We start from the raw sequence: 21,236 nt of genomic DNA, 5'->3' as shown, positions 1-21,236 counted from the left end.
AGGGTCTAGAGTTGTCGTGAAGTAATGGCCAAGATTAGTGTGTGCGCGAAGTGGTTCACGCTAAGGGGCAAGCGCTGGTCCTACGATTGTTATGGAGCCCGTCTCCTCTCGATCGGAAGGAAGTACTTGAGCTGGGATACATTTGTACCCGTGCTCTACCATCCGACTGGCCCATCTCCACTTCTCAAGGCGACGCATGAGGAGTTCCCGTTTGGCATCTGATAACCACCGTTACTAGTACCCACACGTTCAGAAAAACATAGCCCTACAAAGAAAGGAGCTGAGCGGATAAGGATGAGCATCGTCTCGTGGAATAGGCCATAGAGTGGTAAGCCAGCTAGTGTATTTATGCAGCCTGCATGCGCCATCGCGCGAGCTTGTTCCGTCGTTCCATCAGCGCTGCCAGAGGTCCTGTGGAAACAACCAACGAAGCCGCTCGTCTTCGCAAGTACCAACCATAGCCAAAGTGTTGTGCGCTTCTCAGGTATCTTGGAAGCCAGCGTTATCGGTGGATCCGGAGGCCCTGCACAGATCGACGATAGTAAGTAATAGCGGCATGGGTCCGCGTGCGCGGCAAGGGTCATAAGTATAAGCAAGGTATACATAGCGACAGAGATTCGCAGAGCAGAGCAAAACGCAGTCCGTAAGAGGGAGCATCCTCCGTCAGACCGACGACCCCCTACCACCCATCCCCCATTCGAACCTCACAGCTCCCGCATCCGCAGCCCGATATTCGTCGCCAGCGCCGCGACGAGCAGGACGGAGAGCACAGTCGGCCCGTACATGTCGAAGTACATGCCCTCCGCGCGGCGCTCGCGCAGGTGGTACGCGCGGTAGACGAAGACGACCGCAGAGTACAGTATCGCGACGAGCGCGACGCCCGTGAAGCACCACGCGCTGATCAGCCCGACCGCGTCGTCCGGCGGGACGAAGTTGAGCAGCGTCGTCGCGATCGTCCCGATGAAGATGCCGAGGTGCAGCCATTTCTGCAACAAAGCGCATTGCGAGTCAGCTTCATTCTGCCCTCACAGGGGAGACGGAATGTAGCACAAGGGCAGCGAGAGCCACTCACGAAGAACGTCCGCTCCGCCGCAAAGTACACCTTCGGCTCGATCCGCACGGGCACCGCGATCCGCTTGCCCGCCGGCGCCCTCCAGCTCCGCTCCAAGAGCCTATCCTCGCCGTTAGTCGACGGGCCCTCGCCCCTCGCCCGCTGCGCTCTCGCCCCCGCCCCGGTCTCCTCATCGTCCGCATCGTCGTCCTCATCCTCAACGGCCTCGCCTCCGACCCTCCGCCTCTGCGCGTCATCCCGCAAGCGATCGCGCAGCGTCTCGTCAAACGCAGACGACGGCGCGAGAGGGTCGATCGACATCGCCCGCGCCTGCGCTGTATGATCCAGCGCGGACGCGATCGCGTTCGCCGTCGCCGCCTCGCGCTCCTGCTGGCGGCCGCGCCGCCGTAGGAACGGCGTCGTCTCCTCCCCCGCGTCGGACTTCCCGTCTGCGTCTGCGTCTGCGTCGTGCGCGGCGTCCTCCCGCCGCTGCTGGAGCTGCGCGCGCTCGCGTTCCTTGAGGTTCTTCTCGCGGATCGCGACCGCGGCGGCGACCTGCTGGTTTGAGAGGCCCGTGCGCTTGTCTTCGTCTTTGGCGGGCGCGAGGTCCATCTCCTCTTCTTCGCCCTCGGAGACGGGCTCGGTGTAGTGCATGCGCTCGGGGGTCGTCTTCCCAGACGTCCCGGCGCCGGAGGAGGTCCCCTTGGACGAGGACGTGTGCAGGGGGCGCTCGATGGTGACTACGCCGGTGTCGGGCTTGAGGATGTCGACCTCCACTGAAGATGGGGAGAGAGCGGGGGTCAGCAACATGTCTGAAGAGGCAGTCGGTAGCGGCACACACTCTGTGGCAGCCAGAAGGGCACGAGGTCGACGCGGTTGGGCAGGAGCGTAGCACATCCATGAATGAACTTGCTGAACTGTCCGCAACTCAGTATATCGCCTCTAGCATATTGTGCTGACTCCCAGTTACCTTCGGGACGGCTTCGACGAGGTGCGACGAGACGAGATCGGTAACCCACTCGGGTGGTTCTTGCCCGTACTGGGTCTGAAGCTTCACTTCCAGCACACCGTACCTGACATGAAAGACATGCGTCAGGGGCTCAAAGAGTGTGTACAACGCGGCACGCACTTGAACAGCTCCTTATCCTCGGGCGGCAGCTGCTCGAAGGGAAAGTCGATACCGATGTCCATCCGGCGCCAGTTGTCGCCCGAGCGTATGCGGCCGTCCCAATTGTCCTCGCGGATCATCGTCAGCTCCGTGTCCAGCGATATACGCACGCGGGCGTCGCCGGGAAGCTGGAACGCCGTCCGGTTGTAAAACGTCCGCATCACTGTCGCCGCATGGTCAGCACTTCCCACTTTTGCATGCGCGCTGTGCCGTGCAACCAAGCACGTACCGGGCACGAGCTTCTTCGTCAGGATGCTGTACTGCACCTCGTTCGCGAGCTGGATCATGCTGTCGACCTCCGCCTGCGTCTTCTTGCCCTTCTTCACGAGCTCCTGGAACTCCTCGTCCATCGTGTACTCGCCCCGCAGGAACGCGTTGACGAGGTGCTCCTTGATGGGGAAACGCGCCTTCACCGACTTCTCCCCCGTCCAGTCCTCCCTGTGCGTTTTCCGCTCGACGAATATCTATGCACGCAACAGTCAGCAGGTGGCGATCATCTCGTACTCGAGGCGGCCGTACCGTCTTCTGGTCCATGTCGCCGTACCAGCGCAGCCGGACGGCCTCCGCGCCCTCCGTCTTCTCGAGCCGTCCGAGATACAGCTCCAGATCCTCGTTGTCGAAGTATACTGACGAGATGGCTGCGCGCTTCCGTCAGCCACGCGTGTGCTGTTCCACGAACGAACGACACACCTGCATCCTTGGGCTCGAACTCCTTGTCAGGGTTGAACACTGCCTACACATGAGTCTCCGGTTCCACCATCGCGATGCAGCAGACACACACCGAGCACGGGGAGATGCTTCAGAATAGCCAGTTTGAGGTGGACCAGGTTGTCGGGGTGGACCTGCGATACTCAACGCTCAGCGTCATCGGCCCGCTGGATGCGAATGACGTCATTTGATATCTACGCACCCAGTACTTGGTCGTCTGTCGGACGAACGCGCTCTGGTTCCCCCCAGCGCTCGAGTCCCCTTGCACGGGGTGGCCGCGAGTGCGGACCAGGTCGTACAACCTCGAGAGCTTGACGATCAGGCTGTCCCAGTTGTACTTGTAGAACGGACGCTTCTCCAGGTATTCTTGAATGAACGTGGGTTTCAGCGGGCGGTTCGTTTGTTTCTGCACCCGTCGACGGTGAGCTAGAGGGACGTCATGGGCGGAGCAGGGGAGCGACATCACATACGTCGTGTTTCTGTTGTGGTCGAGAGCGCGCATATCAGTCTGTGGACCGAGGGAATACGACGATGAGACGTACCTTGAGTATCTTCATGAACCCGGTGATGTTGAGCTTGGTGTACAGCGCGAGGTCGTGGACGTCGGCGACGAGGGTGGCGACCTCCTCCTCGAGGAGGGCGAACTGGTCCTCGAGGGCGTCGATGGACATCGCGTCGTCGCCCTCGTCGTCGGTATCGTCGTCGTCGGAGCCCGCATCCTGGGTGACGCCCTCGCGGCGCTGCTGGGCCTCGCTGTCGGTCGTCGCGGTGCTCGGCTCGGCGTGGTGGCCGTTATGGAGCTCGACATCGGAAACGAGGCGCTTGACGGCCTTCTCGGAATCGTTGATGCGGCGCGAGAGCTCGTAGGTCTGCGCGCGTGGGGCAGGGAGGAGGAAGTCGGACGGGTGCAGGCGGGGCAAGGCGCGGAAGACTCATGGCACGCACCTTGGTTTTCTGGAAGTTGTGGATCTTGTCGAGCTCTGCCTCGAGCATGCGCGTGAACTCGACCTCGTCCTGGTCGTTCCAGTTGCGAGAGATGGTCCGGTCCTGCAGAGGGGGACTGTGTGAGCGGGAGGGGTGGTCGTGTGCCGGTGATTGCGAACCTTGAGCTCTCGCTTGAGACCGTTATAGTCGATGTAGAAGGGTCTCCATTCGTTGTAGAGGTCGTTCTGCCGAGGGCGTGTGAGAGCGGGTGCGGGTGAACGGGGTGCGGCGGGGAACTCACGCTTATCTTGCGGCCGAACTTCATGGGGGGCGGAGGGAGGGACGGGGAACGGCGGGGAGAGGTGGGCGACTAAGAAGGGAACCCAATTGAGGCCGGACGAATGCAAACACTTTGCAGGCAGCGACAGGCAGACGCTGCGAACGTGCGTCGGCTACGTCCATCCGCATCCGGCTAAACCCTCGCCTGCCTCCCCGCGTCACCGACGCGTTCTGGTCTCGTGCTCGTCGCGTCCCCCTCTCAAACACCCCCGCTGCCGCCCTGTTTCCTGCGCTCCCCGCTCTCCTCTTTACCCAGCACATTGCCTACCGCCTAATGTCTCGCGCATCGGCTCAAAGACAGCAACCCAGTTCATCAAGGCCAACAGGCGCAAATGGCGCGAAGCCCGCAGACAACGTCATCCGCACCAAGATCCTGCTCCTCGGCATGCGCAGGTGCGTCCTCACAGTCGTGCGACGGACATTGGCATCCTCAGTCTGTCCACGTTCCCTGCAGGAGTGGAAAGACATCCATCCAGGAGGTCCTCTTCGGCAACTGTGTCCCGCGAGAAACCCTCTACCTTGAGACCACCACCCGAATCACAAAGCACTACTTCGAGTGCGTCTCTGCTGCACGACACTATCCTCCATCCTTGCCTGACTCTCGGCATTCCTCTCGCTCTCCCCTAGCACCATCATACCTCTCGAAGTTTGGGACTGCCCTGGCGACATCACCTTGGAAGCACTCGACACCCCCTTGACCCAGTTCTCCACCATGATCTTCGTTATAGATATCCAAGTGAGCCATTTCACCTCGACGTTGCTTCTTTCGCTCCGGTCCCGTGCGCGTCCGGGTGGATTCGCGTTCATAGGAGCTCATGCCGTCAACCACGCCGTCTGCCAGCCTCGTTGAGGGGTGGGAGATCATGTCTTCCGCTTGTCTCTGCTCGTGCACGTTCGCATCCCGCGCACATGGCAGAGGTAGTCTGGCGCCGTCCCATCCAATCCTCGCCTCTGCCGAGGAACGCGACGCGCCCTTGATTCAGTTACGCTTCCCCTGTTCGCGATGCTGACGTAGGTGGCTCAAACTGCAGGACCTGTACCAACAACCGATCAAGAAACTTGTAGACTTCGTTATCGCGGCGTACCAGGAAAACCAGGAACTCCCCAATATGAACCTCGAGGTCTTCGTCCATAAGGCGGATGTCCTGACCGAAGAGTATAAGATCGGTGCGTCAGGTAGACTTTCCACAATAGCTCGGCGCGCTGAGAAGCTTGCCGCTTCGGTGTTGAAAGAGAACTTCCGTCATATCCAAGCAAGGGTTCTCTCCGACTTGAGCTATGATGGCGCAGAGTACGAAACGATCCCGATCAACTTTCAGCTCACGTCGATTTTCGACCATTCACTACACGACGCCTTTTCGCGCGTCCTGCACAAGTTGATCGACTCTCTTCCATACCTTGAGGATCTGCTCAACGTCTTCTGCGCTGTAGGTGCCTTGCTAACGGCGTTTAGACTACTGGCTAACATGCAAACCCAGAACTCCCAAGCAACCAAGGCGTTTCTCTTCGACACGAAGTCGAGGCTATACGTCGCCACGGACGCGTCCCCTGTAGATCCTCCCACACATAACCTATGCAGCGACTACCTGCAAACCCTCAACAACTTCGGACCGCTGTACAAGTGAGCCTCCACGCCCCCACACCCCACCCTTCTTCCCCAGAAGCTGAAGCTGATCTCGCCGCAGGTCAATATCGGCCTCCCCATTCCGAATGCGAACCGTCCCCCCAGAACCCATCGACCCCCCATCCCCCGACTCCGCCCCGACGTCCCCACAGTCGCAGTCGCAGCCTCAATCCGGACTCGCAGCCCCGCCCACCGACGTCTCCTACCCCCACTCCCGCCTCGCCTCCCCTCTCGCCTCCCCGCACACCCCCGCGCGCTCCGCGCAGCAGTCCCCCGCGGTGACCCAGCAGCCCCTCCCGAGCCCCGGCATGCCGCACCCCAGCGCCCGGTCCTCGCCCGCGCAGCCGAGCTCGAGCCTCGCCCCCAACCCCTCGAACGGCCACCCGCACCCGAATCCGAACAACAGCGCCACCAGCACTACCAGACCGGGCGCGGACGGGGCGGACGGGGGCGGGAAGCCCGTGTTCTGGCCGTGCGCGGCGGCGTCGCTCGCGCCGACCGCGGCGGGCGCGGGGACGACGCTCACGTACCACCTCATCACGGCGCAGCTCGCGCTGCTCGCGATTATCCCCACTGGGGTGTTCGCGGCGCGGCGCGGGCTCGTGGAGTACAACGTCGTGTTCTTTCGGGAGGGCGTGCAGGAGATATGCGATGTGGAGGCGGAGGCGCGGAAGGTGACGGCTTGAGGGGGTGCGGGGGTGAGAGCATCCATCATCCGTTTAAGTTGGCAGGACGGACTATCAGGGTTTGGATCGTTTCGTAGATGTTTCGCTAGATTTGACGGGTGTTGTTCTTGTTATGCTGATAGTCGCAGCGTCACTGTGTAAGGGCGGCGGTCGCCCTTGGCACGCTACAGCCCGGCAATGTGCACATGCACTCGCCGCAATTGATGGTGCACACGGGGAAAGCGCAAAAGGTCCAAGTGAGAATATGTCTGCGACACTGTTGTGTCACGCAACGTGCCATTAGTGATTCTCAAATTTCTCTACTTGAACCAAAGCCCACTTTTCTATCCTGTTTGTTGGCGGGCGCCGGGGCAACATTAGAGGCTCGGTCTCTACCCCCTGTTCTCTGCCCAGCCATCCATCCATCCTTTTAATGAATGGTACATGTAATTACTATTCCAAACAACCTCTCGAGACCAAGAAGCGGAGGAATAAGTTGGAAGGGAGCTTGGTATGGAGAAGTTATTTACCCGACAGCAGTTAATCTGAGATCCATCCTTTGGCGCCCGATAACATGGTTTGTAGCAGCACAGCTTTATCTGTGTTCCAGGTCAGCTTGCTACGGCCACCTCAGTACGCGTCCTTCTTGGGTGTAACGCTAGTACCACACGTCCTTAAGCCCAGGAAGAAGCCCAGAATGGCTCTATATACGCCTTACAGATCCACGGGAGCCGGGCCATCGTCGGCGGCGGCCAGCGCCACGTCGGAGTTTGACATCCTGAAGAACTCGCACAAGTGAGGACACCGGCGACGAGTTGCACCTTCCAATCAGACCTTTGGCACTTACTATTTTGCGAGCAGGTTTCTGAGAGAAGACGAGGACGTGGACGAACGTCGGCTGTCTTGGGAGGATCGGCTTGCGAAGAAATTCTACTCGTCGCTGTATCGCGAGTACGCGGTCTGTGATTTGAAGCATTACAAGTCCGGAAACGTAAGCTAATCACCTTGTTTGTCTGTGGAAGGCGGATTGAGGCTGATGGCTCTCAGTTCGCTCTCAGGTGGCGCACAGAGGAAGAAGTCCTATCTGGCGCCGGAGAAACCACCTGCGGAAACACGAGGTGTCCGCTGCACAGAGAGTTCCCAGATGGGGAGGACGATAACGTGCGGCCGGCGCTGACGGTGCTCGAGCTCCCGTTCTCGTACACTGAGCGCGGGGAGAGCAAGTTCGCGCTGGTCAAAGTGGTGCTTTGCGCCAAGTGCTGCAAGAAGCTGATGTGGAAGCGCAACAAAGAGAAGAAAGAGCAGAACAAGCAGGAAGAAGAAGAGCTCGCGAAGGAAGGAAGCCACGAGGCAGCTGAGAACGACGGAGGCGAGGAGCGACGAAGGCGGCGACGGCGATCGTACTCTTCGAGCGACGAAGATAGGGACCCGGGTGAGCAAGCACGGAAACGGAGGGTTTCGGATGACGACGCGCGAGAGCGCAGTAGGAGACGCAGCTCACGTTCGCGCTCGCCACATCGCCGAAAGGAGGGCCGTTCTCGTCGTTCGCCATGATAGGCGGGAGCACCACCTCTCTCATCGTAAACCCAACATTCGCTTAGGTATGCCATTTGTCATTATAATATTGCTTCTGTCATGAACTAATGTCACAGGCGCTGTATGACAGACCACCTCGGCTTGATCGTTTTCCCATCCTCCGTGTTCTTCAAAAGTTGTCGTTGCAAACTGCCCGTATAGGAGAATTCCCGCATCCAGCTTTCCAGCGTGTGACAGTTCGGATGCACGCTCCTTACCCATGCCATGTCCCTCCGGACCATATCATCTCGCCACAATGCCCACCATCCCGAGAAGTTCTCCCGCCACGTAGTCGATCCGTCGTTGTCGCGTTCGTTAGCCACGGGGTCATCCACGCCCTCGAAGTTCTCGTACCATTCGTCCAGAGTCTGGTATATCACCTCTGCCCTCTGTCCCGTCACCTTCTCGAAAGTTCGTGCGAGGTAGTCCCACCCCACAACGTCGCTGGCAATCTTCATCTCGACGCCTGACGTCTCTTGGCGGTGATCGAACGTATATCGCGCAAAGAATCCGAGGTCCGCAAGTGCGATCATGGGCACATGTCCGTTTCCCACCGGTGTCGCGAACACGGCCGTCCCGTCTTCTCGCCGTTGTAGCGGTCCGAACATCATCTACCACGGCTCGATCAGAAACATATCCGGACGCGTGCTTCTAGAACTCACGTACGTTGCATAGCATGTCCATGTACGGTCCGGAGGTGACGATGCTCCACGACATGCCATCGACACCGATGTCCGACGGTTGCGAACGCATCCAGTCCGCAACACGGGCCTTGCCGTCGTAGTGCTCGCAACGATATTTGGGGTCGTAGTTGCCGATCTGCAAGATTACAGTGGCTCGTCATTCAGACCTTTCTGTCCCATAACGCATTCGTATCGCACTCACCCTGAACGCATAATCCAAGCTGCTCCAAACGTAGTGTCTGACGGCACCATTTTGCTTCGCGAGCTCGAAGATCCTGAGTCCAGCCCATACTTCCTTCTCTTCTCCCACCGTGAACCCGTCCGTGTTGACCCACGCGCCGTACACGCCTTCGAGAGCCTGTGCGACGGACTGCAAGTCGTCGAATGCCCCTGTCGTCGCGGAGAAGTATCAATACCGCTGGCTATCAGAACGAGAAGCCCTCGCTTATGAACTAGCCGTGGACTTACCTTTTACGCACTGTATACCTCGGTTGGTGAGCTCCTGCGCTCGCCTACTGTTGAGGTCTCGCGTGAAAGCACGGACGGCGTACGGTGACGGTGTACCATCCGCACTGGGCTCGAGTAGCTTGTCAATGACTGCTAGACCCTGGGCTCCCGTGGCCCCGATGACGAGGACGAGCTTCTTGCCGTAGCTGGTGGCTGTAGGCTCCATAAGGAATATTGATAGCACAACTTAAAGATATTTGGAGGGAGGACTTTTATCTACAGTCCCATCTCTCGATGCTTCTTTTATACTCGGCTCACTGCCCTTCTCGAACTTTGGGCTTCTTGTGGCCACGTATCACGCAAGTCTGTCTTTGTCAAGATGTGCCTGCTCAGATCCCGCGGCGACGTTTATCTAGCCATTCCAAGGTATATGCCGGTCTCAAACCTTGCATCTGAAAGAGGTCGTGATGTCCTCGTGTCCGACGTCAGATACGTATCTCCTCCACCGGCTCTCTCTTGCCATCCGATACGTACATAGGCCGGAGGCATTGGTCCGGTGTCCCAACGTAAATCCACACGCCGCGACAAATCGGGCAACGTTTGAGTCACCGGAGAGACGGCGGTATGCCGAGCTTGATCATGAGTCGTCTGAGTGATGATCGGACGTGTCACCGGGACCATATCCATTGAGCTTCAGAGGTGGCTTCTTCCTCCACTAGGAAGGGGAGTCTGAAACTTGGACAGCGTCCAACGGGAGATGGATAGGCCTGGTGCAGCGGCACCTATAGGTACTAACAACGACCGTCTGACCCAATCTTTGTGCGTCTATAAGTCAACGAACGGCCACTTCTCCCGCTCCTCCACTTCGGTCGTACGCTTGCCGGTGAGGGCCATGACCTGGTATTGGGCACCCATTCCCGTGCGGTCCACGAGCCGTTCAGCAGCAGCTTGGATCTGCTTTTTGCGGTGGTCGTCCTTAGCGGAAGCTTGAAGAGCTGAGACGCGAGCGCTCATGCCCATTCGCAGCAAGAAGTCCGCTTGGGAAATCGGTCCGTGGGATGTAGCTGTGCGGCGTAAGGTCTCAGCTCAAAATTAACCGTGGTGATTGCGATAGAGAGGGATGATAGCCTGCCGTGCATTCCTTAAGGTGTAAGATAAAGACGCACCCAAATCGGCCGCGGCTTCTGCCAGATAGCTGAAATCGACGTTCACCGTGAGGTCACATTCTCCAGGACGGTGAAAGATGTCCACGATCTTGTGGTTCTTGAATGCCTAGAAACATCCAGAACGGAGCGTGAGCACCTATATCAACGCTATTCCTGGTGTCGCCCGCGGCATCGCGGGTAAGGACGTCCAGATGAATGCTAGGGGCAGAGGGCATTCAAGAGAGAAGGGGAGAGAACGTGGGGAGGAGAAAAAGAAGCAGACGATGAACCACATACGCGGAAGGAGTTTCCGTAAACCTTGCTACCGCCATAGTCGACTATCAGCGCGCTTCCTGCAGACCGGACTCCGCCCGGATGCTTGTCGTGCAGCAGCCCGCCGATCTTCCGGGAAATCTTGAACGCCGCGGGGGAAACCTCTATGCGCGAGCCTGCCGGGAGCTTCTGGAAGCGAGGGGACGAGAGACCGAGGAGGGTGGAGGTCGGCATAGGGGTGGGGCTGAGCACCTGGCGGAAACGTGCCGCGGTGCTCACGAGAGGTCTTGTGGTCGAGACATCGAGCGAAGGGCTTCCGTCGGACTTGAGGATAGTCCCTGCCGCGGGGTCAGGCCCGGAGGCGATCAGAACCTCCCGCCAACCTTTCTCTATTTTCTATGGCACTAGAGTTTGTTTGGATACTCACGGGCACTAGAGCCGAGCAGGAGGTGGACTGACCTGCAATAAATGGAACGGTAGAGCGTCAAAGAATTCATGTGCCAGGACGAGCGTAAACATCTCGGCATCAGGAGTGACGTCGTCAACAGAGTCATGCCAATGCAAAGACCACCCATTCTTCTGTGCAATGGGACCGAGCTTGGCTTCTTGCGCGGCACGCATTGGCCGGCTCGTCTCCACGAGGTGTACCTCTTTGACAGCCGGCCGAGAGAATGAATATTGTGAGAACACCTGGCGTGTGGTGGTCAGCATGAGGATTTTGCTAACAGTTGATTGAGCGCGTACCCGGAGGACGTCGTGCATGAGCGTTCCGCGACCAGGCCCGAGCTCCACGAATCGGATCTGCCTAGATGCTCCCGCACTCAGCCACTGCGACAACAGCCAGACAGCAAGCAGCTGTCCCGGCACTAACAGTTCGTTATCGTGAATGCTCTGGCAGTAAGAGTAAACCCACCTCGCCGAATACCTGGCTGATCTCGGGACTCGTTATGAAGTCGCCCTGTGGCCCAAGTACGGGATTGCGGTAATTCATGTAGTACCCGGCGGTGGGGTGTGATAGACACATTTGCATGTATGTGGCGAAGGTTATGGGTCCTGTGGCCTGAGATGACTCTGAGTATTGATCTTATTATGACAATGACCCGAAAAGACTGGAGGATGTATTGCGAATGGTCTGGTACATGGAAGACTTGGCGACGATCGGACTACAGAACCCATTCTCCCGGGAACTCGACGACCAGGTGACAATCATCATAAATATCCACTGAAGACCACTTAGATGACGTAGAAGCGTTTCCTAGCCCACCACACCGTGGTTCGACCCGACTGCATAGCGAAACTAGGTGTTTCGTTGCTGTTCAATCGCTTTGCAACAGAAGCTCACATGGAATAGCGTATGTGTCCCGTGTCTCCTCTTTAAATATACTCTTTCCGCTAAGGAAACCCGATGTACAGATGGGAAGCAAGACGGCCCGCGTACCTTGATGGTGTCCAGCAGTATCTTCTCTACTTCAGTGACGGACGACTCAGGACCGCTCGCATAACACCGTCTGGGAACGAAATGAGACAAGTTCGCCACCATGCTGACACCCATTGAACGCAGCGAAGTGCGCGGCTTTGCAAAACGTTCGAGTTTCAGTGCATTGACCAGCCTTCGGTTCCGCGTCCAAGTCATGATCGGCCTTCTTGGCCTCCACGCTGCACGCTACACGCTACACGCCTTCCGTGTTTTGTGGTAATCCTGTGGCAACCGGCGTCCGAGATCACAGAGAAGAGTCAGAGGAGTCAGAATTATGAGAGATGAAGGACAGGACTGAGTGACGGAAGCAGCGCTCGGAGCCGCCGTGACTTGCTCATCCAGCGGTCCGGTGGGTATATCCTCCCTCGCCTTTTCCTTCTCTCCACAACCACAGAGACCCCTCAGCTCCTTAGATACCTCCGGAAGCCCCGCATTCATCTCTCATAAGCCTATCGAGAACTCATTGCGCCGATCGAAGAACCCCTCCCACCATGGCCACCCGTACGTTCGACCGGAGGCGCATCAGCCACACATGCTCGGCTAAAAACTTTGCTTGCAGGCATTCAATTCGAAAACAGCAGCGACATCGGTGTCTTCTCAAAGCTGACGAACAGCTACTGCCTGTGCGCCATCCAGGGCAGCACAAACTTCTACTCCGCGTTCGAGAGCGAGCTCGGAGACGTCGTCCCGATCGTGCACACGAGCATTGGCGGCACGCGGATCATTGGACGACTAACCGCAGGTGCGTTCGCCTCTTTCGCTTCTTTGCCTTGTACCCCGCGTAATAATCGAGACGTCTGCACTTGCGCGCAGGCAACCGCCATGGGCTACTCGTACCATCGACGACGACAGACCAGGAGCTGCAGCACCTCCGAAACTCCCTACCCGACGCTGTCGCGATCCAGCGGGTGGAGGAGCGACTGTCCGCGCTCGGGAACGTGATCGCCTGCAACGACTATGTTGCGCTTGTGCACCCCGACATCGACCGCGAGACGGAGGAGATCATCGCGGACGTGCTTAAAGTCGAGGTCTTCCGGCAGACGATTGCCGACAACGTCCTCGTCGGCAGCTACGCCGTCATCACGAATCAGGGCGGGCTTGTGCATCCGAAGACAAGCATACAGGACCAGGATGAGTTGAGTAGCTTGCTCCAGGTCCCTCTTGTGGTACGTACTATCTGGTGTGTATATGGGGTTGCGCGGATCTGATGGCAGGCGTGTGACACATTAGGCTGGGACAGTGAATCGTGGATCGGACGTCTTGGGCGCAGGCCTCGTGGTGAACGACTGGTGTGCGTTTACAGGGCTCGACACGACGGCGACAGAGATTAGTGTCATCGAGGCGGCCTTCAGTGCGTATCTCTTACGTCTGCTCGCACGGTTGGCGCGGATCCTAACGTCATACGATGTGCAGAGCTGCAAGGACAGAGCTCCGCTGCGGTGATTGGGGAAATGCGCGACTCGCTTATCGACAGCTGGGCGTGAGGAGGTTCTGGGTGACGACATGGCTGGGACCCGGTTTGCTTCCTCTCCGTGTGTATCCATTCGCTCGTTTTGTGTGGCGTCACTAGTACAGGGTCAAAAGGCAGACGCAGTCCAATAGTATCACAAACTGTACCTCTACAATCGCATCGTTCACCTCAGGCTGCCATGTGTGTTTGTCAGTGCTCGAAATGGTGAGTGAAATCGAGGGATGTATCATTATTCCGAGCAGGCGGCGAGGTGCCAAGGCTTCGCGAGCGCCTGGCGCGATGTGCGGGCACGCGTTGGGCACGCGCCGTCGTCGCGCGTCGAATCGCGCGCTGCCTGACTCGGATCTTGTCCTCGTTCCTCCTCGCATTGGCAGCAGCCTATCCTCCGCTCTTGCACCGTCTCCACACACTTCGGCCCCTTGCTTTCTTCCAGCCTATCGCTCCTATTTTCATTCCCTGACGCGACGATCATTCACCTGCAATGACGACGAACGGGGCCATGACGGTCTCGCGCTCGCTATCTGCACCCCCCCAGGGGCAAGGGAGTGCTTCCGAGGCTCTCGCGATACGGCGGCCGGTCGAGAACGATTTGCGTCGGAGACTACTCAGCAGCTCGGTGCTCGAAGGGGGAGCCGCTGCTGACTTTCCAGAGAACCCCCCGCTCGACCTCATGCCGCAACTGCAGCGCTCTGGGCCATCCATCGTGAAGACGCGCTCGGGCAGCGTCCTGTCGCGCGGCTTCATCTTGAAGACAGATCACTACCCTTCTGGTGCGCTGCTGAATCTGATCACGGGATGTGGGCTGAACGTTTGATGGACGAATCTAGGCCGAGCCCTTGACCTTGACATTAACGTCCATGGCGCGCCCAACTTCCGCGCACCCAGGCAGGGCAACCTCAATGTCTACGGTGTCGCGCAACCACGCACGCAAGGCCTTCGAGCTATCTTGTCGGTCCTACGCTGTCGTCCGAACATCTCCAATCCCACGCACGTGGTATGGTTCTGCACGCGTGAAGAGCCAATAGGTACGTGCCTGAGTACTCTTGTCGCTGGTGCGGGCGAAAGGCGGACGGGGACGAGGGATGCACGCGCGGATGCGGACGTGAGCCAAGAGCCTAAGTTAATATATGTCTCTCTTCAAGTGTACATATCCGGACGTCCGTTCGTCCTCAGGGACGCTTCGGAACCAAGGAGAACGTTGAAGCTGTCTGACCGTGCCGAGAACCTTGAAGCCATTGAGCTTCGGCTAAAGACCGACATCCTCTCTGAGGCTGCGAAGTAAGTGCTGCGTGCAGACATAGTCGTGTCAAATGTAACAGGGAGAGTCAGATTCGGAGGTCTGGTCCTTACGCACAACGAAATCGGTAAGACGCCTTCGCCTTCGTCACACCAACCCCAGTTTTCAAATCTTGCGCCATAGCCTCTGATTCGGGAGAGGGCGCCATCCTCCCTACATGGACTGCCGTGGATGCGAACAATGTGAGGACACAGCGCGAACTGATGGAGAATATGCGGAAGGATGGATGGAACGTCGAGGTACGTCCCCTTGACAAGCCCTCTGATGATGACAGCCGCTTACCCTCTCGTTTAGTATCATCGGTATGATGTGCCGCATGCCCAAGCTCAGCCTATGCTGACCGCCCCACAGTATACCCATTTCTCCAGAACGGCCAATCGAGGTGCGCATCCTGAAGGGCATGTTCCGGACGTGTATCGTACTGAGCGTTCGCAGGACAGCTACTTGGATGCATATCTCAGGGTCATCAATGAGACCGACCCGTTGTCCACCGCGCTCGTGTTCAACTGTGGCATGGGAGCCGTCCGAACAACCTTCGCCATGGTCGCTGCCTGTCTCGTTCGGAGAAAGCAGCTGATTGATCGGGGCTTGGAGGACCCGTATAGCGCGAGATCCGTCGGTTCGAGGTCGGGCATGAGCACGGTCAGTGCCTGTTGCTCGTGCGTTGTGGAGACTACTGATGTTGCATCACGGCCAGCCCTCCGGAATGTCCCCAGTAAGCTAGGCACCCGGGTCATCAGGCGACATGATACTGACTCATAGCAGCCGGCGAATGCGAAGATCCTGCAGTCACTCGAACAGGCGAGCGCACAGCAGGGCATAAACCGTTCATTGCTCCGCATTACGTACATTCTTCAGCAATGTGGGTATCAACGCCCGTCGCCTGGAGTCTACTACTCACCGTAGCTTGCAGTACTGGATACGAAGAACTCGCAGTCCGCGATAGAGCTGCTGCTCTCCCAGCCATCCCTCCTCGAGGCGCTCCGCAAGGCGCACATGGGCAACTATGGGGTGATCTTGAGCTTACTCGGATGTTTGGACCATGGCATCAAGTCGAAAAAGCTTGTTGACAAGGTTATCGACGTTTGTGCGTGTCTTAACCCATGTATTGGGCTCTACGCGCTAACTTGACGCTAGGCGACCATGTCGTGAACCTGAGAGAAGAGATTTTCATCAACCGTGTGCGATACTCGCTCACGACGGCCGTGGACGACAAGGAGCGCGACGGCTTCCTGAATAGAGCCGTGAAATCGCTCGAGAAATAGTGAGCGTCGTGTGCCACGCGGTCCTGTCAGTGCTTGCTGAGATTCCTCTGCAGCTTCTTTGCGATCGCTTTCGCGAATTATGTGGAGATGCAGGACGACTTCGGACAAACCTTTGCCGATTGGCTGAAGGTAAGGGCTTACTACGCACCCTGCTTGGCACGTTCTTTGACGCTATTGACGGTGTAGGCAAGGACGGAGATCTGGAAGTGAGTGTACACGCCTGCGATATGATTTCCCAATCCTCAAAGTTGTGTCCAGTCAAATTGTATTTTTGCGGAAGTCGCACGGCTCAAGACTGAACGTCTTTGCCCCGATCAATGACCTCTCCTCGCTGTCCAAATCCGGGGCCGACCGCCATGCCCTGCTCCCGGGGCAGCAGAACGATGTTGTGGTAGCGGGCGGCCAGATCCTCGGGGACGAATACTCTGACCATGTCGTCAAGAACCGCAGCGGCATCATCCTCCGTGAAGGGTAAGTCTTCGAGCTTTACGCGCCTCTTGTCTGACATGATACTCACATTCTTTACGCCCGAGCAGAACGCTCCTCAAATCCGACCAATGGCTCAGCCGCTCGTCGAACGTCCCGCATGGGGTCCGAGGTGCGATCAACTTCCGCAACATCCCTGGGACGAACATCTATGCGCTTGGACAGCCTACGTCGGAGGCCATCGATGAGGTCGTGCGCCGCGTGCATGAGGCGCACCCGGAGGCGACGCGCGTCGTATGGCTCACGCTCCGCGAGGAGCCGCTTGTGTATATCAACGGGGCGCCATATTGCTTGAGGCGAGAGCGGTTCTCGTTACGCAACATGAAGGGTCAGTATCTTTCTGGTGGCAATCCACATCGTTGTTGTATTGACTTCTCGATGTAGATTATGGCGGTATATCTGCCTCGCGTCTCGAAGTCCTCGAAGAGCGCCTTCGCGATGACGTCGTGAACGAGGTGCATGCCTTCGGCGGAAGGCGAGCGTCCCATTTTTGCTACCTGGGGCTTCACTAATCAATCTCCTATGACAGGCTGCTCCTGCACACCGAGACCCCAGACGGATCCGTCATCCCGATTTGGGAGGAGGTCAACCCCGACAATGTCCTCGTCCTCAAGGACGTCATGGCGGAACGCAAACATGTTGCGGAACATCTGGAGCTCAGCTACGCGCGGATACCCATCACAGCGGAGCGCCCTCCGGATTTCAGTGACCTGAGCGAGCTCATTGAAGTCATGATCCGGAGCAACGCAACTGGGGCACCGATAATTCTCAACTGCCAGCTCGGCCGTGGAAGGAGCACTCTGACTTCGGTATGCGACAGAATTGCGTCGATCCTACAGTATATTGATGAACTTCTGGTCTCACAGGTCATTTTGTTGCTCATCCAGCAATGGCTGGCGAGGGCGACCCGCTTGAGGGACCCATCTACTCCTGGCCCGCTGCAGCGGACAGTGCCTGCGTCGTCTACCAACCCTACTACGGACGTCTTCCCACACCATTCACAGCGTCACTCATACCAAATCATCAACAGTGCGCAGCACAGGTCCCTTTAGCTTGCTTTCGATGCCAGACCCTGATCTCTTTCTTCGCAGACCTACTCCGCGTCATCCGCAAGGGCCCCATGGTGAAGCAGGCCGTAGACGACGCCATCGACCAATGCTCCGGGGTCCTGAACCTCCGCGACTCGATCGAGGACGCGAGGGCGCGCGCCGAGCAGGCGTCGGACGAGCAGCAGAGGCGACAACACGCGCACAAGGCGATGCAGAACCTGCGTCGGTATTTCGAGCTCATCATCTTCCAGGCCTACTTGCAGTCGACGGAGCCGGATACGATGGAGACGCATGAGTCATTCGAGTCGTTCGTCAAGGACCGGCCTGGTATGTGCAACCTCTCGGATTTTCAGACAATCGGCGGTTTACATGAGGTCTCAGTGATCAAGACGTTTGAAAAGGAATTGCTCGCCGAAGACCTCAACACGCTCAAGCCTCTCGAGCGCGTCAACGTACAGGACGGCGGTGTCGCGCGCCCAGACGAGGTTCAGCAGGTCGTCGCGAATCGCTCCGGCAGCATCCTCTCCGCATCGACCATCCTCAAGAGCGACTTCTTCTCGAATTTGCAGAAGATGAGCCTCCCGGAGTACGTCTCCGACGCTTCGGTCCATTCAGGCATATCGTGACTCTGACACCTCCACGCCTAGACGAATCGAGGGGGCGCCCAATTTCCGACGCGTACCCTTGACGTTACGCCTTGTATCGACATCCGTTCCCTCCCCAGGGGCGGACGGCGCTGACCGGTTCGACTTCGTCACCGGAAACGACAATAAGTGGGTGTGCGGCAGGTGCGTTAAAAATTGAAAGAAACCTTGACCGGAGATGATGACGCTTGAGGACGGCAGCGGTATGCCGACAGTGGACGGGTATGTGTCGTTAATACGGATATCGGGAGCCATATTGATCATGTCTCAGATTGAGGCGCGCGTTGCAGAGGGTGAACGCACATCCAGAAGGCAACAACTGGGTGTACTGGACTTCATTACGAGAGGTGAGGCGCGGAAACCTGATAGGCATTACTCGACGTGTTAACCAATCCTTCAGGAACCTGTCATCTACGTCGCCGGCCGCCCGCACGTCCTTCGGCTGATCGACAAGCCTCTGGAGAATGTAGAGTGAGTGGTATCCCGGCTACATGGCCCATTCCTCTGCTCACGGAGTAGCGTGATGCAGGGCGACTGGCGTGACGACCGCGGTCGTCGAAACGATGGAAGAGAACCTCAAGCGCGACGTGATTCGCGAAGTGCGCGCGGGCGAGGGACGCATCTTGCTGCACGACGAGGTCGAGGAGCGACCGGGGGTGTTCTCGATCATCCCGATCTGGGAGCAGGTCGAGGACAAGGACATCATGACGCCGCGCGACGTATACGACCTGATGGTCAAGGACGGCTACAAGGTCTGTCATCATCCCCATTTGAGACTCTCCTCGTGAACATCGTTGGACTGACGCCGCCGTCCTCGGACCTCGGCAGGTCGACTACGGTCGAGTGGCTGTGGTGCGTGTCTCTCGCTCTCATGCGTGATGTGTCTCGGCCCGCGGGTCTGGCCCCCAAGATCTGAACGCTGATGTTGTTGTTGCCATTCCGCGCAGACGGACGAGCAGGCCCCGCTACCGGGCGCGCTGTCGCAACTCCTAACACGGGTGCGCACAGGGCTGCAGAGCGGCCACGCGGCGGACTTCGTCTTCAATTGCCAGATGGGCCGTGGCCGCACGACGAGCGGCATGGTCACGGCGTGCTTGATCGCGACGACAATGATGTGGGAGCACGAACGGGAGGAGAACCTTCAGACGGAGGAGCAGGCTAATGGGTTGGGACAGTACGACTCGATCGACGGGCCGTCTGAGGAGGAGGCGTACCTCCAAGGTAGACGTTGCTTCGCTTCGGCCCCTGCTGCTGTCAGACTCAGTGCTGACTTGTTGACAGGCGAATACAAAGTGATTTTGCAGCTCGTTAGCGTGCTCTCACACGGCAAGCTCGCGAAACGCTTGACGGACCGAGCTATCGACCAGATGCAAGACGTCCAGAATCTCCGCAAGGCGATATACGAGTATGTACCGCATTTCCATGATGTATCGTTCTCCGTGGGTGTGAAAGTGTTCGATGCTGACGTTGACCTGAATCCCTATTTAGCTATAAACTGAAGACGTCCGCCTGCGAGAAAGGGAGCGCAAAGCAGCGCAAGTTGATGGACATCGGCGTGAACTACCTGTATGTCCTAATCCTCACGCTGACCGTCTGCGCCTCCTGTTGGCGTGTTGCAGTGACTGATTGCTGACCTGCGCCGGTGACGACTGTGGCGCGGCATTCTGTTCAGGTACCGCTATGGCACGCTGATCGTTTTCGCGAATTACCTGATTGAAATACGGGAGGGCAAGACAGCCGAGGTGAACTTCCCTGAGTGGTTGCAGGAGAGACGAGAGATCACGATGCTGCTTGGACGTCGATCGCTGGACTGAGGTCCGGATGCTGTACAATTGCTTGTAAGCTACGCTCGAGGCTCGACCCAGATGTCGGACATCAATACATGTACATAGAGTAGTCAAGTCCCTAATTGATGGCCGCATTGTACGAGTACCATCACCATCATGATGAGCGGGAGAGGTGAACGTCGAGGCCGAGCTGGACGGGGAGGACCCGGGGAGCGCTAAAGGCTGGAGGAGGAGGATAAATATCAGTCGCCGTGGCAGCTGCACGTGATGGGAGAGCTGGCTCACCGCCTTGGGGTTCCGTCTGTCCTGTGCCGCCATCGTCCGCGCTCCTTCCCTCGTCCTCCGCATTTCCAACGTCGCACAAGGCCTTCTGTCCTTCGCCCCCACCGCGCATCGCGCCCATCGTAGACGACGTTTTTCTACGACTCTTCGCCACGAGGCCGCCCTCCTTATTATCTAGTACACCGCCGGCTGGTATAATTCCTCTTCATCGTCTCTTCCTATTCCCTGGTTGTCCCGCTTCCCCATGTTGACCTCGCGTTCCCTTGCCCGGTGTCTCCTCCTTCTCTCTGTCAATGCAGTCATCTTTGCGTCCTCCGCTGCCGCACGACAAGACCATGCACTTGCCTTCCCCACACCCACCCCTCCGCCAACGCTGGTAGCTCGCCAGGGAATTTTCCCTACATTGGGCGGCAGTACAGGGACAGACACGAACACGAACACCGCTACCAATACCAACACCAACACGGCAACCGGTACGGGTACGGGCACCAATACAGGCACCAACACGAATACCAACACGAATACCGACACCAACACCAACACGAATACCAATACTAACACGAATACCGACACCAACACAAACACCAACACCGACACCAACACTAACACCAACACCAACACCGCTACGGCCTCCCCCACCAGCAACACCTCCAACACGAGCAACACTTCTAGCCCGATTGGGACGCCCACGCAGCTAACCTCGCCCCCTCCCTCTCCCTCTCTCTCTAGCACAGTAGTTACGGGCTCCAATGGTGCCGTGATCACCGTTGTGGTCACTTCTACCCCTTCGGGTTCCTCGACAGGCAGCAGCTCAACAGGTAGCGCTACCGCAGGTGCCGACACGTCCGGTGCGAAGTCATCGGGTATCAGCAAATC

The 21,236-nt window shown here is 58.0% G+C and overlaps 8 protein-coding genes across 8 annotated transcripts; 4 read left to right on the top strand and 4 right to left on the bottom strand.

The window, feature by feature from the left end:
- Positions 1 to 553: 553 nt before the first annotated feature.
- Positions 554 to 4,192, bottom strand: DICSQDRAFT_178382 (SPX-domain-containing protein). Its single transcript, XM_007362540.1, has 15 exons — positions 4,153 to 4,192; positions 4,031 to 4,096; positions 3,873 to 3,974; positions 3,470 to 3,796; positions 3,398 to 3,406; positions 3,130 to 3,333; positions 3,001 to 3,061; positions 2,910 to 2,948; positions 2,739 to 2,857; positions 2,449 to 2,683; positions 2,181 to 2,382; positions 2,022 to 2,124; positions 1,893 to 1,968; positions 1,073 to 1,827; positions 554 to 986 (listed from the first exon to the last, which is right to left on the bottom strand). The coding sequence occupies exons 1-15, from the start codon at positions 4,174 to 4,176 to the stop codon at positions 705 to 707; spliced, it is 2,604 nt and encodes an 867-aa protein (XP_007362602.1). The 5' UTR covers positions 4,177 to 4,192; the 3' UTR covers positions 554 to 704.
- Positions 4,193 to 4,464: 272 nt separating this feature from the next.
- DICSQDRAFT_52083 (uncharacterized protein) lies at positions 4,465 to 6,500 on the top strand (the record flags this gene model as incomplete). The annotated part of the gene is made up of 8 exons (XM_007362539.1): positions 4,465 to 4,583; positions 4,645 to 4,746; positions 4,818 to 4,926; positions 5,222 to 5,357; positions 5,424 to 5,617; positions 5,669 to 5,811; positions 5,876 to 6,082; positions 6,221 to 6,500. 8 exons carry the CDS (start codon positions 4,465 to 4,467, stop codon positions 6,498 to 6,500), a joined length of 1,290 nt encoding a protein of 429 aa, XP_007362601.1.
- A 676-nt stretch (positions 6,501 to 7,176) lies between these two features.
- On the top strand, positions 7,177 to 8,033 carry DICSQDRAFT_144532 (uncharacterized protein; the record flags this gene model as incomplete). Its single annotated transcript, XM_007362538.1, has 3 exons — positions 7,177 to 7,274; positions 7,341 to 7,470; positions 7,527 to 8,033. The coding sequence occupies 3 exons, from the start codon at positions 7,177 to 7,179 to the stop codon at positions 8,031 to 8,033; spliced, it is 735 nt and encodes a 244-aa protein (XP_007362600.1).
- Positions 8,034 to 8,125: 92 nt separating this feature from the next.
- DICSQDRAFT_144531 (NAD(P)-binding protein) lies at positions 8,126 to 9,410 on the bottom strand (the record flags this gene model as incomplete). Its single annotated transcript, XM_007362537.1, has 4 exons — positions 8,126 to 8,665; positions 8,721 to 8,873; positions 8,940 to 9,127; positions 9,206 to 9,410. 4 exons carry the CDS (start codon positions 9,408 to 9,410, stop codon positions 8,126 to 8,128), a joined length of 1,086 nt encoding a protein of 361 aa, XP_007362599.1.
- A 494-nt stretch (positions 9,411 to 9,904) lies between these two features.
- On the bottom strand, positions 9,905 to 12,340 carry DICSQDRAFT_133516 (uncharacterized protein). Its single transcript, XM_007362536.1, has 7 exons — positions 12,041 to 12,340; positions 11,516 to 11,662; positions 11,347 to 11,457; positions 11,062 to 11,292; positions 10,627 to 10,998; positions 10,351 to 10,456; positions 9,905 to 10,248 (listed from the first exon to the last, which is right to left on the bottom strand). The coding sequence occupies exons 1-7, from the start codon at positions 12,152 to 12,154 to the stop codon at positions 10,010 to 10,012; spliced, it is 1,320 nt and encodes a 439-aa protein (XP_007362598.1). The 5' UTR covers positions 12,155 to 12,340; the 3' UTR covers positions 9,905 to 10,009.
- A 131-nt stretch (positions 12,341 to 12,471) lies between these two features.
- DICSQDRAFT_178378 (eukaryotic translation initiation factor 6) lies at positions 12,472 to 13,724 on the top strand. The gene is made up of 5 exons (XM_007362535.1): positions 12,472 to 12,580; positions 12,639 to 12,821; positions 12,893 to 13,245; positions 13,310 to 13,430; positions 13,493 to 13,724. Exons 1-5 carry the CDS (start codon positions 12,571 to 12,573, stop codon positions 13,561 to 13,563), a joined length of 738 nt encoding a protein of 245 aa, XP_007362597.1. The 5' UTR covers positions 12,472 to 12,570; the 3' UTR covers positions 13,564 to 13,724.
- A 364-nt stretch (positions 13,725 to 14,088) lies between these two features.
- On the top strand, positions 14,089 to 20,193 carry DICSQDRAFT_133514 (uncharacterized protein). The gene is made up of 31 exons (XM_007362534.1): positions 14,089 to 14,320; positions 14,378 to 14,575; positions 14,693 to 14,828; positions 14,880 to 14,914; positions 14,971 to 15,086; positions 15,142 to 15,149; positions 15,199 to 15,229; positions 15,283 to 15,489; positions 15,545 to 15,562; positions 15,613 to 15,709; positions 15,761 to 15,934; positions 15,985 to 16,111; positions 16,166 to 16,241; positions 16,299 to 16,318; positions 16,371 to 16,583; positions 16,649 to 16,926; positions 16,983 to 17,073; positions 17,128 to 17,407; positions 17,465 to 17,627; positions 17,690 to 17,974; positions 18,029 to 18,233; positions 18,295 to 18,435; positions 18,493 to 18,513; positions 18,563 to 18,638; positions 18,692 to 18,762; positions 18,821 to 19,043; positions 19,120 to 19,143; positions 19,239 to 19,512; positions 19,573 to 19,696; positions 19,780 to 19,857; positions 19,964 to 20,193. The coding sequence occupies exons 1-31, from the start codon at positions 14,221 to 14,223 to the stop codon at positions 20,103 to 20,105; spliced, it is 4,032 nt and encodes a 1,343-aa protein (XP_007362596.1). The 5' UTR covers positions 14,089 to 14,220; the 3' UTR covers positions 20,106 to 20,193.
- Positions 20,194 to 20,232: 39 nt separating this feature from the next.
- DICSQDRAFT_166954 (uncharacterized protein) lies at positions 20,233 to 20,481 on the bottom strand (the record flags this gene model as incomplete). The annotated part of the gene is made up of 2 exons (XM_007362533.1): positions 20,233 to 20,300; positions 20,364 to 20,481. The coding sequence occupies 2 exons, from the start codon at positions 20,479 to 20,481 to the stop codon at positions 20,233 to 20,235; spliced, it is 186 nt and encodes a 61-aa protein (XP_007362595.1).
- Between the last annotated feature and the right edge of the window lie 755 nt (positions 20,482 to 21,236).

Source organism: Dichomitus squalens, assembly GCF_000275845.1.
Source record: "Dichomitus squalens LYAD-421 SS1 unplaced genomic scaffold DICSQscaffold_4, whole genome shotgun sequence".
Taxonomy (NCBI): Eukaryota; Fungi; Basidiomycota; class Agaricomycetes; order Polyporales; family Polyporaceae; genus Dichomitus; species Dichomitus squalens.
The sequence above is the reverse complement of the archived record's forward strand: the minus strand, read 5'-3'. Positions and strand labels throughout refer to the sequence as shown.

Bases quoted from the DNA above. Each gene is read 5' to 3' on its own strand.
- DICSQDRAFT_178382 (XM_007362540.1), bottom strand. From the start codon at position 4,176: ATGAAGTTCGGCCGCAAGATAAGC. The intron at 2,858-2,909 runs GTGTGTCGTTCG...GGAAGCGCGCAG, and splicing joins GTTCGAGCCCAAGGATGCAG to CCATCTCGTCAGTATACTTC. The intron at 2,383-2,448 runs GTACGTGCTTGG...ATGCGGCGACAG, and splicing joins GACGAAGAAGCTCGTGCCCG to TGATGCGGACGTTTTACAAC.
- DICSQDRAFT_133516 (XM_007362536.1), bottom strand. From the start codon at position 12,154: ATGGGTGTCAGCATGGTGGCGAACTTGTCTCATTTCGTTCCCAGACGG. The intron at 11,458-11,515 runs GTGGGTTTACTC...GTGCCGGGACAG, and splicing joins TCAGCCAGGTATTCGGCGAG to CTGCTTGCTGTCTGGCTGTT. The intron at 11,293-11,346 runs GTACGCGCTCAA...ACCACACGCCAG, and splicing joins TCATGCACGACGTCCTCCGG to GTGTTCTCACAATATTCATT.
- DICSQDRAFT_133514 (XM_007362534.1), top strand. From the start codon at position 14,221: ATGCCGCAACTGCAGCGCTCTGGGCCATCCATCGTGAAGACGCGCTCG. The intron at 15,935-15,984 runs GTGCGTGTCTTA...ACTTGACGCTAG, and splicing joins TGACAAGGTTATCGACGTTT to GCGACCATGTCGTGAACCTG. The intron at 17,628-17,689 runs GTGCGCAGCACA...CTTTCTTCGCAG, and splicing joins CTCATACCAAATCATCAACA to ACCTACTCCGCGTCATCCGC.
- DICSQDRAFT_178378 (XM_007362535.1), top strand. The intron at 12,822-12,892 runs GTGCGTTCGCCT...ACTTGCGCGCAG, and splicing joins CATTGGACGACTAACCGCAG to GCAACCGCCATGGGCTACTC. The intron at 13,246-13,309 runs GTACGTACTATC...GTGACACATTAG, and splicing joins TGCTCCAGGTCCCTCTTGTG to GCTGGGACAGTGAATCGTGG.